The following is a 15,383-nucleotide window of genomic DNA, read 5'->3' on the forward strand; positions in this document are numbered from 1 at the left end:
CTTGCCTTGGGTGGGTAGGCGACACATACTAAGGCGCAAGACTCTGTGTGGACGGAAGTGCCAGCCTGGCCCTTTTTCTATCCAGGCCATGCATCAGACTCGGAAGAGAGCCTTCTCCATCCTGATGAATCTACTAGGAGAGCAGATACTGAATATAGTGATGAGGACATGCTGTTGTTGAGGGAATAATTTTATATTATTTATTGATCTCGAGTCTGCCAACTTTACTCTACTAACAGCCTCTCGCTCCATTTCGCCCGATTGAAGCATACTGCAGAGGGAGAAGTAGCAGATGAACGGTTGTGTACATAGCTTATCCGTAGCTGGTGTGATATAACGTGGTTAAGAATGATGTAGATAATGCAAGGGAATGGAAAACAGATGTAACATTAGGTGGTGATATCGAAGCTCGCCTACGAGCAGTGTTTTCAACCATAATTTTGTGAAATTCGATAGGTAAATCAAGCAAGTTTTACGTTGAAAATAGCAAATGTGAGAAAGCAATTATCACAAAATTTAGACAGGCAGGTCACAGCATAGTGGTGACAGAATAGGGGAAAGCTCAGGCAAGAAGCGAGCCACCGGCAAAAGCTCGGACAATCAACCATGCAGTAATCTTTGAATTTTGACTACCACCGACATGCGAAGAGTATCGATCCACACCATACCTCAATTACAATGGCAGGTAGTCATATGCGCTACCGTCATTTGAGCCGTAAATCATCTCATCGCCAAGCTCTCCTCCGAAATCTGGTCACCAGTCTCTTCGAACACGAATCGATATCCACAACATGGCACAAGGCCAAGGAAGCTCAGCGACTTGCTGAGAAGCTGGTAACGCTGGGCAAGAAGAATACGGAAGCTAGCAGGAGGAAAGCATTGGGTATATTCTATGTATGCTTCGCTCAGGCTCGAGGTCCGAGAGCTATATTGCGACCACCCTGCTGACAATTGGCACTGTAGAAACCTCACGATCTCGTTCCCAAGCTTTTCGGACCTTTACGAGAACGATATGCAGATAGACCCGGCGGTTATACACGAGTTCTACGAGTCGAATCTTTGAAGCCAGATCAGGCACCTTCTGCGATTCTAGAGCTAGTGGATGGACCGAAGGATATGAGATTTGCGATGACCGCGAGAACGATAGCGAAGGATCGAGCAGAGGGCCAGGAATCCACGGAGATGACTGACAGGAATGTGGAGAAGGTGACTCGATACAGACCTGATGGCGAGAAAGACTTAGAGAGTATGGTTGCGAAGTTGAGTAACTTGAAAGTCGGGGATAGGAGTAACGCCTCGACTGATGAGAGGCGGTGGGGAGGCGATGTGTAGAATATATGAATATTGTAAGGATAGGGAGCACATTCTTGGTGTACATCATTGCATTGGTAGGCATTTACAAGATTGTGAAATTTTCCGGGCGAGATTTCAGGTACTTTACACAAAATCAAAAGTATCACCCTTCTCCCTGACCATCTTCCCGACTCTTTCAGTACCAGCAATTCTCTCTAGCTTCAAAACATCCCATTTTGAAAAGACTGCTCTCACACTCCCCTCTCCTGGCTCCAACTTTCCTTCCTGTATGCTTTTTCCAAGATAACCACCCACCATCTCCTTGTAGAATATTGGATTATCAGGGAGTCCATACATGATAACCTTCCGCACCCCGCGTAATTGATAACGGCGAAAATGATGGGCTCGTTCAGTATATAGCAGGACACTATGCCTGCCACTGAGGAAATGGGAGCGTGCTCTAGCCACATCTGGTACAGAGCTGTACTCAGAAATGCTACCAAAGGACAAGCTAGTAGTAGAAGTTGAGGTGGAAAAGTAGTTTCTTACTCGAACAAAGTCTAGGTACGAGGGTATGAAGACAAGTGTCCCAGCGCTATCCTTAGAACGACGAGTCAAGGCAGGGACAATAGCCGTGGTGAAGTAAGTAAATCGAGCATCTGGATCTTCAGCAAATGATGCGACATCAAGTCGAGAAAAGGTCTGCTTGACCTTGAGGCCCAATTCTTGTATTGTGCCTGGGTAAAATGCGTTGATCTTGACTTTACCAGCCCAGTTCTTCGACTGATTATAGAACATCGTATTGATCTCAGGAGTATTGAAAGCTGTCAGGGCGATAGTCTGACGAAAGTATTTCGCATTGTTGTCCAGATACCAGGGCCGCACACGACTGAAATCACAGCCGTGGGCCTCTTTCGGCTGTAAGTTGAGATGCTCAAAAATATACTCCATATGTTCCCAATTTTGCATCAGAAGTGCATCAACTTGGTCAACAACGACAATCTCGATCGAGCTTAGGAAGTCACTGTCTCCCTTTTGCTCGTCTTTTCCATCCAGAGCCATGCGTAGACCAAGTGGGCTGGCTAATATGATGTCTGAATTGTAAAATTGAGAGAAGTACTTGATAGTCTTGCGAGTAAACTTCAGCCCCAATCTGAACATATCGTCATCGTTGCCTCCGAAGAGTTCCCGGAAGTCGTCTGGCTTGTCAACAGAGAACTTCTCTTCCTTTTCCACGTAGGAGTCGTCGAATCTCTTGCGGTTTTCCTGCTGCTCTGGTTCGCATAGTGTCGTTATCATGCTAACCATTCTCACACAAGAATCCCGAGTAGGAAGAATCATCAAGACCTTTGGTCGTGTAAAGCCTTGGTCTTGTAGACTTAGATCGTCATTGTCTTCTTTTGCAAGCCGTGAATTATTCTTGATGACACGATCACGGGTCCTGAGCAGTGGTAAGTGTCTTGAAAACCGGAAGTTGTAGAGTGGGGCGCTTACTTGAAGATGTGGTTGACAGCGTGCAAGCAAGTCAATCGTCTCAAACTCTCCGAATTGCTTGTTTTCCGCTCACAGTGTAGTACATCTTGATAGTTGAATAGAAGAGGGGCTAAGTGTCTCTCGAGCATATCGAAACACGGTCTGCACTTCGATACCGCGGTGGCCAACTTTTGCTTCAATCTCAATTGGCTCGAGTCGGGGATTTCGTTGGGAGAGACATCCTGGATAATATCTTGTCGAGGAAAGCTGAAGAATGCCTTTCCAACTTTCTGAAATAGTACCTTTTGAGTTGACCACTGGTCTTGCTGAATAGATTTCAGCTTCTGGCCCAGTATGTTGTTGTCTGGATCTGCAAAATGCGCCTCAAAAGGATCAGAAGCATCCTCAGAATCCTCGGCAACCTCTTCCAGTAGACCATCCGTAGCTGTCTCCGGGCCTTCTTCAGCTTCTTCGACATCGTCTGCATCTTCAGCGGCTAAATCATTAACCTCCTGGTCATTCGCACTGTTCCTCCTTTCCGTAATAACGTCCGAAGGGTGATCCAACTTCCGCTTCTTGGACTGTGGTCCAGATTCCGAGAACAAACTTTGCATGAGAGCAGCATAAGAACGTACAGCCGGTAGAGACTCCTCGTCTTCATCGATAATAGATTCATCGTCAAGTTCCAAGTCCTGCTCTTCTTCGAGTGAGGATTCCTCTCCAGATTGGGCGTTGTTCTCTTCCCTATCAAGATGGATCAGTACAATGGAATTGCACAGAGCGTTCAAATCTACTTACACCTCTTTCTGCTGTGCAATTCTCGCACAGTCAAATATTGGTTTACCTGGTCCCCCTCTGAATCCGCTTCGTCCTCGAACCCTGCTATCTCTGGCTCCTCCTCGACCTCGAAACCCTGTAGAACTAAAGCCCCGTCCTCGAGAGCCTCCTCTGGGTCCATAGAAAGCCATTTGCGTAAGAAGTCGTGAATGCGACAAAGTTGCAGGTGGCACAAAATTTATCGCAATAAATCCTTATCGTCAAACCGCGCTAAGAGATTCTCTTATCGATGGAAGCGAGCGTTTCCCACAATCTTTAATGTTCGCGTCTAACGACAAAGAGGGGTGAAATTTTGATCTCAGCGCCGACACCTTCAAGTTTTCTACGACTCTTTCAGACCTGACCATAAATTCGCCCGGCATGGCGGTCAGTACTGAATCGTTTCTGCACCTAGCGCGACCTCTTGCGCCAGCAGTCATTGGAGTTCAGCCTACTACAGCCCCTCTAAATGTTATACTTCAACCACAAGTACGTTCAACCTTCACCCGTTAATGAGTATCCGACCTTACAATGCATAGGCTGTCTTCTCGATCCTCGATCATGCGATACGACGCGATATCAGGGATACCCAATCAACACGAGTGATTGGAGCTCTTTTAGGTATCCGCTCTGAGGATGGCATGGAGGTGGAAGTACGAAATTGCTTTGCAATCCCACATACCGAGAACGAGGATCAAGTCGAGGTCGATGTTGAGTACCAGAAGAATATGCTGGCATTACAACTAAAAGCCAACCCCCGAGAGGTGTTGCTGGGATGGTACACCACAAGCCTTGAGCTCAACAGCTTCAGTGCCTTGATCCAGAACTTCTTCGCCAGCCCAGAGACAGGAACCTTCCCTCACCCCGCTGTGCATTTGACCGTCTCTACTGAAGCTGGAAAGGAGATCGACGCGAAAGCATATATCAGTGCTCCCGTCGGGGTCAACGCCGAGCGTGCAGCAGAAAGTTGTCTCTTCATACCAGTCCCTTACGAGATCCGATATGGCGAAGCTGAGAAGAGCGGTCTTGAGTTAATTTCAGGTGCGAAGGACAGTGAGAATCGTGCAGCACCGGTAGTCTCGGATATCGAGGGGTTGGAAAGAGCAGTGGATCAGTCAATTGACCTTCTCGAACGGGTGTCAGAGTATGTCAGCTCGGTTCTAGACGAAGAACGAGAGCCGTCCAATGCATTGGGACAGTTCCTCATGAATGCTCTATCATTGGCGCCAAAAGTCGATGCTCAAGACATTGAGCGTGACTTTAACAATCATATCCAAGATGTGCTTGTGGTCTCGTATCTTGCAAATACAATCCGCACCCAGATCGATCTATCTCAACGACTAGCAACCGCTACGCTTACTATGGGAGGCTCGGACGCTTTAGCAGCAACTGGAGGTGGAGAAGGTGGAGGAGACAAAGGACAGCGTGGAGGACAGAGAGGTGGCAAGCGTGGTGGTGGCGGACGGGGTGGAGGGGGACGAGAACCTAGGGAACCAAGAGAGCCTGCTGAGTAATGATAGTCATGACTGAAAATAGTTTTTCGTTTTGACTGACTCAGCTGTGCATTTCTTCGCATTGTACAGGAATGGAAAAATTGGCGTTGGGGTTGGCTCGGGAGCCTTTCGCATAGAATACCGTTCTTCACACAAACATGGTCTTCCAACATTAAAATCACATCATTCTGAATATTGTATTTGTGGTCTATCAGCTCAATGTTGTAAACCTGGTACTAAAGTGCCACTTTATGCCGCAAGTCCCGCTAACTCCGCCAATGCTCCTACCATACGCCACTTTCTGATAAAAACATAAAAGGGTACGCCTTCAAACTCCAGTAGGTGGCTTAGGGGGAAGTGTCGAGGGATTACCATAGTTGGGAAGATGATTTCCAATGTGTGACATCGCCATTGGCATCACTTGGCTCACACCTTGGGGCATACCTTGCGAGTGAGACATGCCTTGGGGGAGGTTTTGAGGCATACCTTGATGCATCATTGGACGTTGAGCCATGTGAGGAGATGCATGGTACGACGGCAGTGAGTTATTAGAGCCTTGACGTGCCATGTTGTAGCCCATTCCATTGCCAAATTGTTGTTGAGGAGTAGCGAAGGCGTTATAAGGGAGATGAGGAGAACCGTGATGCGGGGAACCATGGTGAGGAGATCCATGATGAGACATGGGCTGCGGGACCGGAAGGCCTGAACTGCCAGGAACGAATGACTGTGTCTTCGGGTTGAATGCATGGCGGTTAAAACTTCCTGGGATTGGATGTTGGCTTTTTGGGTCTGCTGGATTGGCAGTACTTGGCAATTGACCAAACGCATATGGGATCGAATTGGGAGGCCCACGGACCATAGCTGTTTGAGATTGCTGATATGGGCTTTGATAGAGAGGTTGTGGCCACTGTTGTGGAGCAGGCGGTGGTGATTGGACGGGCGAGGCGAAACCACTGATTGGAGCACTATGGGGCTGTTGAAAGCGTTGTTGACCCTGTGGTGGATATTGCTACCGAAAGTTGTCAATGGAAGCACTAAATGGGGCCGGAAAAAATGTGTCACATACTTGGGGAGGGTTGTACTGCATATTAACACCCGTCATCACTCCTGGGTTGAATTGCTGAGGACCAAAGTGAGGCTGCATAGGATTTTGATAGCTGGGCTGTGCAGTACCACCACTGAATTGAGGAGGGCCCATTGGTGCATATTGTTGTGTCGGAACCCATGTCGGAGCTTGCGGTTGTGGGAAGTAGGGTGCGTACTGAGATCTAACATCAAAATTTTCAGAGTCGTCTCGTCGTTGCTTAGCAGGCTTGGCTCTTTTGTTTTGGCTAGTTCTGTCTTTTGTTGAGACGGAACTCGATCTGGACATCTCGTTTCCGTCTTCGGTATCTATATCGCCAATGAGTAAATAAGGAAGTAGCATAAGACAATTTCAGGCTTACCTGGAGTTACATCTCCCGCCTTATCATCTTTACCAAAGATCCGCTCTCTGGCTTTGTTATACGCCGCTTCTCGTTCCTCTCGGGATAGTCTGACCATAGTCAATACAGTGTCTCTAAGAACAGAAATGTGACATACTTCTCCTTCGCGGAGAGCGACTTATCCTTTCCGTCACTTCCTGTTTCAGAAGTAGCCTTTGACGGACTCGGTCCGGTGTCTCCGTCACCACCTCTGCGCATGATTTTCATCGCTGGCATAGTAGGTGGTGGAGTGTTACCCGATGTGGGAGGATTTGAGATACTAGTCAATGAAGGCGGCAATCTACAGAAAGGAGTTCGAAAAATGCGAACAGCACCAGCTATAGCATCGACCTGATGTGTCATATGATAGTAGTCCGCGAGCTTGTGGGTGAGCATTCTGCAGAATGAATTACATGGGGGAAGATCAATGAAAGGCTCCCTGTTGCTGGTTAGCATATTCCAGGCAATATGGACGGCCAGCAAAGGGAGAGCAGTCGTAAAGCGTTTCCAAGACTTGTGCAGAGTTTTATATTAAGAATGCCACAGAAAATCACTTACTTGCTGGATTTGACAAACTCAATCACGTCCTGTTCCAGGCGAAGCAGGAAAATCCGGTCTTTTGGTGACTCCAGTGCCTCGAGGAGCTTTTCGTCAGGTGTTTGTCGGTAGAATAGATTGAAGGCATCCGGCACTCCTGGTGTTCCAATGAGTGGCTTGGACTTGCCATCGTCTGTTGTTTGCTGTCCAGATGAGCCACTCTGAGGTGTACTCACTCCCTGGCTTTGACGCTCATGGATATTCTGCATGTTCCGTCGATCAGGAGCGTCGTAGAATTGTGCACGATAAGCACGAGCAGCAGCCTCACTGCCTATTCTAGATCCAGCCACAATAGATCCTCGTCCAGAAAAGGTGTCGTCATCTTCGGCTGCTTTGACAGATGCACTATCATCGGGGCGAAGTGATTCCTTTTCATCCAACGCAAACGTGGTGCCAGAAGTGAAGCTCGGAGGTCTTGTACCCAGATCGGATCCAGACTCATCATCAGGTCCCTCAGACTTGTTCCTAACTATTCCAGACCCATTGACGACAAGGCTGGGAGCAGCGTTGATACTCAGCGCCTTTACTGCTTCGACAAGATTCTCGTTAGACTTTCCGTCGTCGGTGCTGGTGTGTTGTATATCCGACAATCCATTAGGCTGAGTAGATGTCTCTGCCTGACCTGGAATTGCAATGTTCTCCTTCTTTAAATCCTTGGCCTGCGCAGAGGCAGCCACTTTAGCAAATGAACTGAGAGCAACATTGTCCTTGCCAGCAGATGCAGCTACCTGCCGGACAGATCGAAGTCAGTACGAGATCCTGGAAAGAGAACGAGAAGAGAAGCGGTATGATTGTGGGTGGTGAGGGGTACGAGTTCTTACCTTCGCAAAGGACAGTCTAGACTTATCTGCGGACATTTGCGCAGTAGTCATAGTGGTATATCGTCCAGTCCAGAACCCGTCAAGTCAGTGGAAATGAGTGTAAAAGTCCTGACCGGACAAAGGTGAGAATCGCAGCCAGGCGAGAGGCCGGGAGAACTCAGCGTCGTGAAGAAACAGAATTTTTAAGGAAGAAATTTAACAAAAGCGCCCGATGAAGAGAAGTGACTGGTCATTGTCGTGAATGACTAGAATCGGGTGTTTGGTGAGGTATTGTGTAGATTCGCAGAGTTCCGTTTGGAGTGCCGGGCGGGCCTAATAAGATGGAATACTCAACTCGTCCGCTCTTACACCACCTCTCCTGTCGCTGAACTTCTGACTGGACCTTTCCAGACTCTGCGAGATCGGCACAGATATGTTTTCTGTAAAATCGAGGAGGAACCGTGTGGAGGTCAGACCATTTCTTCAGCGCAAGTCCGTCGTTGAAATAATTTCAAGGCCCCTTCCATTCTGAGCTGCACAACGCTAGCGCTAGCGCTAGCGCTAGCGTAACCTTAATTTTTGTAAGGCAAGGCAAGGCAAGGCAAGGCAAGAGTTGACTACTAGGTACTTGTATTAGAACATGAATAATTTCAAAGCGTTTCTACCAGAACCCCTTCCAATTCTTCCGACAGCAACTCCATAATCGAAAATCTTGCATTAACAGAGCTTCTGCGTGCGAATACCTCCACTTCTTTCCATTCTCCTGTGCTTGCTCAAGATGAATCGTTATAGCAGAGGTCCAACTTCTGGCCCCTCCAAAGCTTCGCCGTCTACGTTGTGCCAGAAATGTCTCAAAAAAGATATGTATATCCTTCGTTGGATCGAGGACCTGACTGACATTCATAACGCCACTATTCTTATGAGTGCAAAGCCACTTCCCAAGACCGACCTTACACAACGCGCCCTTCAAGAACACAGCAATTGCTCAACCCGAAGCTAGTTCCGAAACTGACCAGCGAGGCTCCTCTCTTGCAGAAGTATGTGCCCGTCATCTTTTACTTCGCTACAATACTATTCCCTGATCTCGATTATTTGAGCGTTAAGAAGTAATGCTGATTGCTTTTCTGTGCTAGAAAGGGTATTGCGGATGAACAACTTGCAAAAGCGGACTTAGAGCGAGGGCGAAAAAGGGAAAGACAGAGTGAGGACCCAGAGATTCGGACGTAAGTCTTCTTTCCGGACATTGCGCAACGAGGAAGTCATGGAGGCCCTTAGCTATGAATAGGATTTCGACTACACCCGATGAGAACTTGGATTTTTATAAGATTCTCTGCTAATTTTATCTAGGAAAAGAATGCGCTCTGCTTCGTCAGCTTCAGTTTCGACAATCTCTACGAACATGTCTCGTTCACCATCTCCCAAGCCTTCGAGAGAGCCTGACAGGAGCAAATTCAGGTCTATGAGCATATCTGAGTCTCCTCGTCAACAACCAAAATCAGCCAGTCGCTCACCACGATCACATCGTCAAAGACTTTCTGACTCTGAAAAGAAAAGGAGAAGAGACTCCCATTCGTCTCTGGACTCTTATAGCTCCACTGAGAGGCGGCGCTCTAGAGAGCGGGAGAGCAGTCGCAGCACCCGAAGAAGATATCAACAAGCCAGCCCCCCTACCAGAGGACGAAGAACGACGGAAAGCCGAAGTCCACTCAGAGAAAGACGCAAGTTATCGAATGATCGACAGAGAGAAAAGGGAGATTTTGCTGTCAGCACGAACCCAAGCAACAGACCGCCTAATGAAAGAAGTCTAAGTCCCTTCAGTAAGCGGTTGGCATTGACGCAGGCGATGAACATGGGTCGGTAGGATACCAGCGAGCATCATTGGGATGGGTAGGATAATAAAGGATTGTAGAAGAGATACCCCTTGGCGACACCAACCGTTGTTCTTTATGATTAGACAGAGTCCAATTTATGACTCAATCAGCATCCATCACAGAATTCCTAGTTGTGGCTGTAATCATTTATTGGTTTACAATTATCATAAGGCTTGCTTCAACCCAAAAGATCAAAGCAAGACCTGAAGATGCAACAATATCTTGTTAGTGCTACGATATAATTTCTTGCTGCCTCCATGTACCAAAATTTGAAATGGTTTAAGTAATCCCGAAGTGTCCAGATTGCTTGCCTCCAATTGCTCCTCGTTCTCCACTCTATAACATTTTCCATAGTGCCAGATCCGTGAAGCAATGCTAAACCTCACAAAGTAGCGAGTACAAGATTGTTCATGATTCGCCATAATCTGGATCTGGAACCATCCACGGGTTGTGTGCCCCTTCACGATCTACTGACGGTATTTGCACTTTACTCTTGTGTCTAGCACACCTACTTGTGTGAGTTGGCGAGCCTGGGTAGTCTTGTCCTTCAAATCATTGCCGCAATTAGTACAGACCGGACTCTTCCCACGATCCAATTTCCTTATTTGCCTTGGTTTGACTGACCCAATCGACACAGCTTGAGATACCCTTAATTTGAAACACCCAAGCAGCCTCCCCAGTGTCTTGTGGTGTGATAGTACTGACAATAGCAAGATCCTGCTTGAAGTACGAAGTAGCTTTCGTGTTGCGCTTTCCACTGCTATGAAGGAAATCCCAATTTTGCGATTTGGCTGAACATTGCTTCTATAAATAGATGAGTTTCATCCAGACTCCCAAATCGTTCAAGAAATTATCCTCCTCATCTCGGACCTCAGTATCCTCCCACTCATCTTGCTCCTCCTCATGTCCTCCTGCTCGACTTGTCTCAAAAGTTGACGAGCAAGGTCTTTGGTACCAATTTCCACCGAATTGATCCTTTCGACAAAAGAAACAACTTGCCATCAGGTTCACACTGTGAAACATACTTGCCTAACTGCTCTGCATCGAAAATCAAACCATCTGACCTGCCGATCACAATGGCAGTATCCCGATAACGAAGGGCAGATTTTTGATGTGTAACTATTTGCTTATTTTCCAGATGTTCACTCTGTGGTACCCTGGGGTATACAAGTGAGCCAGTTCTTGGTTTGGCAATTTGATGGCATCCCATATACTTTGTAGATTTCTATGTGCAGTTGCCATTTGCTCTAACGAGCTATCTGCAAATGTCGAAGAAGTGCGAACGACAAGCCGGATCTTTTCAACTTAGATTCTTTCCAGTCCCAAGGCCCTGAATGCTAAGCTTTGCACTAGATTGAGGGCCAAGTCAAGCATTGGAACGAACGCTTTGGGCATTCAATTGAGAGTTGGATCACAGGCCAGGTAAAGGTGGTGATGGTACTCGGGAATGTTGAGGAATCGGAAAGTGTTGAAGTATAATAGAGGGACTTAGGGTCTGGATCTGTTTTGCAGGCTTCAGTAATGGCACAAACATCAGGATCGCTGGCTATTACTGAAATAGTGAGGGCTGGATAGATTCCTCGATTTGTGAAGGTTAATATGCCTTCGGCAAGCAGAACCTTCATATCTGATGCTCCATGATATTCAACCAAGCAGTAGACTCCACAACGCCTATGTTATTGGACCCAAATCACTGCATTTCGTCGTCTTCCCTTTCCCGTCTTTCGTCTTCCACCTCCTCTCGCTCCCGTAACTTAACTCCCTCTACAAGTGCAACACCCTCCATCCCCAGCTCTTCTCCCTCTCCACTCGCGCTAGCAGCTCCATGTCTACTCTTCGATTTCGCAGCTTTCTGCGCTCCCTCGATCCTTTCTCGTACCATTCTCGCGATAGCGTTTTCGGTCCTCACATTCAAGATCTCCAATTTCTTGTCCAAATCCCTTTTCAAATCCCAATTAGGCTTCTTTGGCTGCAGCTTGAACAAATCTACCCCTTTATCGTCCTGTTCCTCTTCTTCAGCTTTTCTCCTGATATCTTCCTCGACCTGTTTTGCCTGCTGTTCCAGAGTCTTCTCGACTGTTTGTGTTGGGGGTGCCTCAAAGCCAAGTTTAGGACCTTTGGCTTCTGGATCGTAGTTGCGACCTGATAGATGTAATTTCGCAACGTCTGGTTCCGCAGGTGGGGTAGGTGACCGTGTGGGTTCGTGGGCTTCAGTAACATCGTCGCCAGGTTGCTTGCGCTTCAAAGATTTAAGCTTCGCAAGGCGGGCTTTTCGCTCGTCGGCTGCTGCGCCCAAGGTCGCATGAGTCGTTGACATTATGTATGAGGTTGTGTACGATGTTGGAGGTCAGGGTACATAAACACTGTTCAGATTCCTTTTCGATGTTGTCTCAAGCTAATAAATTTGTCAGCCTTGCTGCGGCCGGCGGAGCCAAACCGCTAGTTCAGAATATTTTGACGAGGCGAGGCTTTCAGGGGACAAAACATTACTCCAGTTTCTATGCAATGACTTATCGGATGAAAAGCTCCTCTTAGCTGATGCCTCCCCCTCTAGGAACATTGAAGAAACGCTGGTCAACGTTTGAATTGCCAATTTTGCCATTTCTAGCACCCCGAGTCTTCAAACCATGGCCTTGCGACACACGCAGGATTTACCACCAGGGACAAGCAATCGAGAAGAGGCCAAAGATTGTTCGAGACGTTGCACATCTTCGATCAAAGCATCGGAACTATGGGCACCAATCGAGAGAACAAGTAATCGATTTCAGACAGGCGGATGGCATCTTGGGAGCATATGGGTCGGCGCAAGAACAGATGATGTATCAGGGTGGCATACGACACGACGAACAAGCAAAGAAGTCAAAGGGGGTCAGTACACCTCGCCGAAAGCTAGAAGAGACCGAAAATGAGGAATTTCTGCGCCTTTTCTCAGAAACGTGGCATACTCCTCTTGCCCCAGAAGTTAGAAAGCCTCCAGAAGATATGGGACCGAAGCTCGCACGCCGCACTCGAGGCAGTTCCCACGTAGTACTAGGTTTCAGAAGACTGGCATTTGGCCCTCTCAAAGCTGCAGCTCGGGATGTACCGAGGGAACAGAAGAAGCGTCGAAAAGCCTTAAGACGGAGGATGTTAAAACTCAGAGTTGATGCGGAAGTTGAAAGGCTCAGAATTCCGCAGACTCGACCAAGATATATAAGCCTACAATTAAGGGGACGCTACAGGTTTCCATGGTCCTATGGGGAGTGGAATCAACGCTTCACAATCCTCAATCTCCGTCATGAGAAGTTCATGCGAAGCATAAAAATACCGCGAGAAGTCAAATTTCATGCCCGTCGACCCACTGTCAAATTGCCGACAGCTATTGAGCAGGCTTTATCTCAAGATACTCCAACAGTGTCCTTTCGCCTAATCTGGGAAAATCTCGAGAGACGCACGAGATCAGTCATTTGGCCAGAAGTCATGTTGAGAGCTATGGAAAACCGACCTCAGAGCGCTTTGAACATCGTTGAAGCAACTTTCATGAACCCTTTTCCTCCCGCCTTCGCCGTGGCCGATTGTCTTCAATTTATCATCTCAGACAAATATTCTCACCCACTATCCGACGATTTCAAAGACCATTCTCGATTCGTGAACAGAGTTCGAACGCTTCTCTATCTAGGCGCTCAGAAGCGAGTGTATCTACCTCAGCATTCGATACATAGTCTGATGTCCCATCTAAAGGCAGCTGAGGTTATGCGGTTTTATATTACTTTGAAACAGGTCAATCACCCACTGCACGAGAATACTTTGCTTCAATTCGCATCAAAACTTAGTAAATCGGGATCGGCGGGCGTTCTTGCAAGTCTGAACATTCTGGAGGGAATGAAGGATGCAGGTTGGCCTCTAAATACACCGAAAGCATTAAGTGTGTTCAGTACCATGCTGAAGAGATTTGATCGAGACTCAGATGCTCGCCAGCTCGATTCAAGAATCCTTGATTTCATGATGAGTAGTGGTGTTTCTCCAAATATCATTACTTATAATATCTTGTTGCATAATTCCATTAGAGATGGAGAGTTCGAGACAGGCTGGAACATATACGACATGATGATGGAGAACGATGTTGAGCCTGACGCCTACACGTACTCCTCTCTCCTGAACGACGCTAAAAATCGAATGGATTCAGAAGCTATCAAAAAGGTGATCGGCATTGTTAAAGACAAGGGAATACGGAACGGGCACATTATAACAGATGTCCTTCATGCCATTTTCCTCCTTCATAGGGATCGTACGACCAGGATTCCACAATTTTCCGAACGTCACGAAACAGTGGTTAAACCCGCCTTTGAAAGCATGCTTCAAGTCTACTGCGAATACTTCGATACTCGACAATTACGAAGTCTCCTTCCCTCCTTCACGTCCAGGTACTCCGACGTGGTCCAGTGTCTAACGAGCTCTCAACAGCGTCCCTCTGTTCCAACCTTAGTTGTCATGATTACTGCTTATCTCGCAGGTCTGGGGAACCCAGTGGGTGTGAGGCAGTTCTACCTTCATTTCGTCAAACTCCTCGAATCGAGAGACTCGGTTGCTATTGAAGTAGCAAAGACGACGCACATCTGGAGTGTGATCATTATGAATTTGAGCCGGTTTAGTGATGGACTATCAGACTGTCCAGAAGTTGTCGGAACTATGCTCTCTAACACCAAATTACCGCCTCACTTTAATGCTGGACACGAAGATAACGATGCTTCCCTTCTGGATCCTCTGCAACCTGGCTTCAATGCCCGACTCGCCAACTCTTCCACCAGATTGAAACCCCGCTCAGCGGCTAGCAGAAGAGGATCGACACTGCCCAAAATGCCACAGCTTTCGCAAGAAGGCTCGTCTCATGGCAGCTCTGCCATTCCAAATGTCTTCATATGGTCAATACTTCTGAAGATCTTCATGGATTACCAACAGCCTCGAGCAGCTGAAAAGGTTCTCGAAATGATGAAAGAGCGTGGCGTAGAGCCCAATATGATCACCTGGAACACACTTGTTGTCGGATATTCCAAGATGCAGGCGATTCTTGATACAGTGGATGTCCTTCGACGAATGGAAGATGCTGGCTTCAGTCCTGACGACGTCACCATGAGAGCATTGTCCAAATTGAACGACAAACGAACAACGATTGCTGCTTTGGAGATGAATGAGCGCTTGAGAGCACAACGTGGAAAGCAGGAGAAGGAAGATCTTGCCCAATATGCCGAGGAGAATGAGGAGGGAGAATTTGATAGTGATGATCTAATCAAGCAATGGGACGAGGTCGGTAGCCAGTACAGACCAAAGCAGGGATAGAAGGGGACGCAACGACAGCCGAAGAAGCAGGAATGAGACCGGAGATCACAAGACGAAAGCCAGGAACGGAACAGCCTCGACGGGTGATTGGGGTCTCCATCGTATTTCAATGTATCAGTTATAGATATGTATCCCCTGGAAGCCAATTCTCTGCATCTCTTTGATCGAGATCTCAAAGTTGTCAACCTATGAATTTGTATTCTCTTCGAAGCAAATAACCGCATCGAAGTTACAAAGCACGCACTTGTCATAAGGTATACT

The 15,383-nt window shown here is 47.4% G+C and overlaps 7 protein-coding genes across 7 annotated transcripts; 4 read left to right on the forward strand and 3 right to left on the reverse strand.

Moving 5' to 3' along the window:
* Positions 1-678: 678 nt before the first annotated feature.
* LY89DRAFT_647438 (ribosomal protein L17) lies at positions 679-1,566 on the forward strand (the record flags this gene model as incomplete). The annotated part of the gene is made up of 2 exons (XM_018211958.1): positions 679-894; positions 964-1,566. 2 exons carry the CDS (start codon positions 679-681, stop codon positions 1,330-1,332), a joined length of 585 nt encoding a protein of 194 aa, XP_018069974.1. The 3' UTR covers positions 1,333-1,566.
* Positions 1,385-4,114, reverse strand: LY89DRAFT_89647 (U3 small nucleolar RNA-associated protein 25). Its single transcript, XM_018223500.1, has 3 exons — positions 3,565-4,114; positions 2,788-3,510; positions 1,385-2,734 (listed from the first exon to the last, which is right to left on the reverse strand). Exons 1-3 carry the CDS (start codon positions 3,732-3,734, stop codon positions 1,438-1,440), a joined length of 2,190 nt encoding a protein of 729 aa, XP_018069975.1. The 5' UTR covers positions 3,735-4,114; the 3' UTR covers positions 1,385-1,437.
* LY89DRAFT_719349 (Mov34-domain-containing protein) lies at positions 3,851-5,259 on the forward strand. The gene is made up of 2 exons (XM_018218488.1): positions 3,851-4,071; positions 4,122-5,259. The coding sequence occupies exons 1-2, from the start codon at positions 3,964-3,966 to the stop codon at positions 5,094-5,096; spliced, it is 1,083 nt and encodes a 360-aa protein (XP_018069976.1). The 5' UTR covers positions 3,851-3,963; the 3' UTR covers positions 5,097-5,259.
* On the reverse strand, positions 5,250-8,428 carry LY89DRAFT_647446 (uncharacterized protein). The gene is made up of 6 exons (XM_018211959.1): positions 7,957-8,428; positions 7,097-7,863; positions 6,657-6,977; positions 6,521-6,609; positions 6,142-6,467; positions 5,250-6,084 (listed from the first exon to the last, which is right to left on the reverse strand). The coding sequence occupies exons 1-6, from the start codon at positions 8,005-8,007 to the stop codon at positions 5,404-5,406; spliced, it is 2,235 nt and encodes a 744-aa protein (XP_018069977.1). The 5' UTR covers positions 8,008-8,428; the 3' UTR covers positions 5,250-5,403.
* Positions 8,429-8,562: 134 nt separating this feature from the next.
* On the forward strand, positions 8,563-10,019 carry LY89DRAFT_719351 (uncharacterized protein). The gene is made up of 4 exons (XM_018218489.1): positions 8,563-8,795; positions 8,843-8,972; positions 9,069-9,158; positions 9,283-10,019. Exons 1-4 carry the CDS (start codon positions 8,714-8,716, stop codon positions 9,794-9,796), a joined length of 816 nt encoding a protein of 271 aa, XP_018069978.1. The 5' UTR covers positions 8,563-8,713; the 3' UTR covers positions 9,797-10,019.
* A 1,211-nt stretch (positions 10,020-11,230) lies between these two features.
* LY89DRAFT_89697 (uncharacterized protein) lies at positions 11,231-12,194 on the reverse strand. The gene is made up of 2 exons (XM_018223501.1): positions 11,360-12,194; positions 11,231-11,307 (listed from the first exon to the last, which is right to left on the reverse strand). The coding sequence occupies exon 1, from the start codon at positions 12,121-12,123 to the stop codon at positions 11,497-11,499; it is 627 nt and encodes a 208-aa protein (XP_018069979.1). The 5' UTR covers positions 12,124-12,194; the 3' UTR covers positions 11,231-11,307; positions 11,360-11,496.
* Positions 12,195-12,287: 93 nt separating this feature from the next.
* On the forward strand, positions 12,288-15,382 carry LY89DRAFT_89740 (uncharacterized protein). The gene has a single exon (XM_018223502.1). The coding sequence runs from the start codon at positions 12,345-12,347 to the stop codon at positions 15,120-15,122; it is 2,778 nt and encodes a 925-aa protein (XP_018069980.1). The 5' UTR covers positions 12,288-12,344; the 3' UTR covers positions 15,123-15,382.
* Position 15,383: the final 1 nt, after the last annotated feature.

The sequence above is a fragment of the Mollisia scopiformis genome, assembly GCF_001500285.1.
Source record: "Mollisia scopiformis unplaced genomic scaffold LY89scaffold_14, whole genome shotgun sequence".
Lineage (NCBI taxonomy): Eukaryota > Fungi > Ascomycota > Leotiomycetes > Helotiales > Mollisiaceae > Mollisia > Mollisia scopiformis.

Excerpts from the sequence above, each read along its gene's own strand:
- LY89DRAFT_89647 (XM_018223500.1), bottom strand. The coding sequence starts at position 3,734 with ATGGCTTTCTATGGACCCAGAGGAGGCTCTCGAGGACGGGGCTTTAGT. Across the intron at positions 3,511-3,564 it reads ATTGCACAGCAGAAAGAGGT|GGAAGAGAACAACGCCCAAT; the intron begins GTAAGTAGATTT and ends CCATCTTGATAG. Across the intron at positions 2,735-2,787 it reads GCTGTCAACCACATCTTCAA|GACCCGTGATCGTGTCATCA; the intron begins GTAAGCGCCCCA and ends ACCACTGCTCAG.
- LY89DRAFT_719349 (XM_018218488.1), top strand. The coding sequence starts at position 3,964 with ATGGCGGTCAGTACTGAATCGTTTCTGCACCTAGCGCGACCTCTTGCG. Across the intron at positions 4,072-4,121 it reads ATGTTATACTTCAACCACAA|GCTGTCTTCTCGATCCTCGA; the intron begins GTACGTTCAACC and ends TACAATGCATAG.
- LY89DRAFT_647446 (XM_018211959.1), bottom strand. The coding sequence starts at position 8,007 with ATGACTACTGCGCAAATGTCCGCAGATAAGTCTAGACTGTCCTTTGCG. Across the intron at positions 6,468-6,520 it reads GGCGGGAGATGTAACTCCAG|ATACCGAAGACGGAAACGAG; the intron begins GTAAGCCTGAAA and ends TTGGCGATATAG. Across the intron at positions 6,085-6,141 it reads TGCAGTACAACCCTCCCCAA|CAATATCCACCACAGGGTCA; the intron begins GTATGTGACACA and ends AACTTTCGGTAG.
- LY89DRAFT_719351 (XM_018218489.1), top strand. The coding sequence starts at position 8,714 with ATGAATCGTTATAGCAGAGGTCCAACTTCTGGCCCCTCCAAAGCTTCG. Across the intron at positions 8,796-8,842 it reads CCAGAAATGTCTCAAAAAAG|GCCACTATTCTTATGAGTGC; the intron begins ATATGTATATCC and ends GACATTCATAAC. Across the intron at positions 8,973-9,068 it reads GAGGCTCCTCTCTTGCAGAA|AAAGGGTATTGCGGATGAAC; the intron begins GTATGTGCCCGT and ends TTTCTGTGCTAG.
- LY89DRAFT_89697 (XM_018223501.1), bottom strand. The coding sequence starts at position 12,123 with ATGTCAACGACTCATGCGACCTTGGGCGCAGCAGCCGACGAGCGAAAA.
- LY89DRAFT_89740 (XM_018223502.1), top strand. The coding sequence starts at position 12,345 with ATGCCTCCCCCTCTAGGAACATTGAAGAAACGCTGGTCAACGTTTGAA.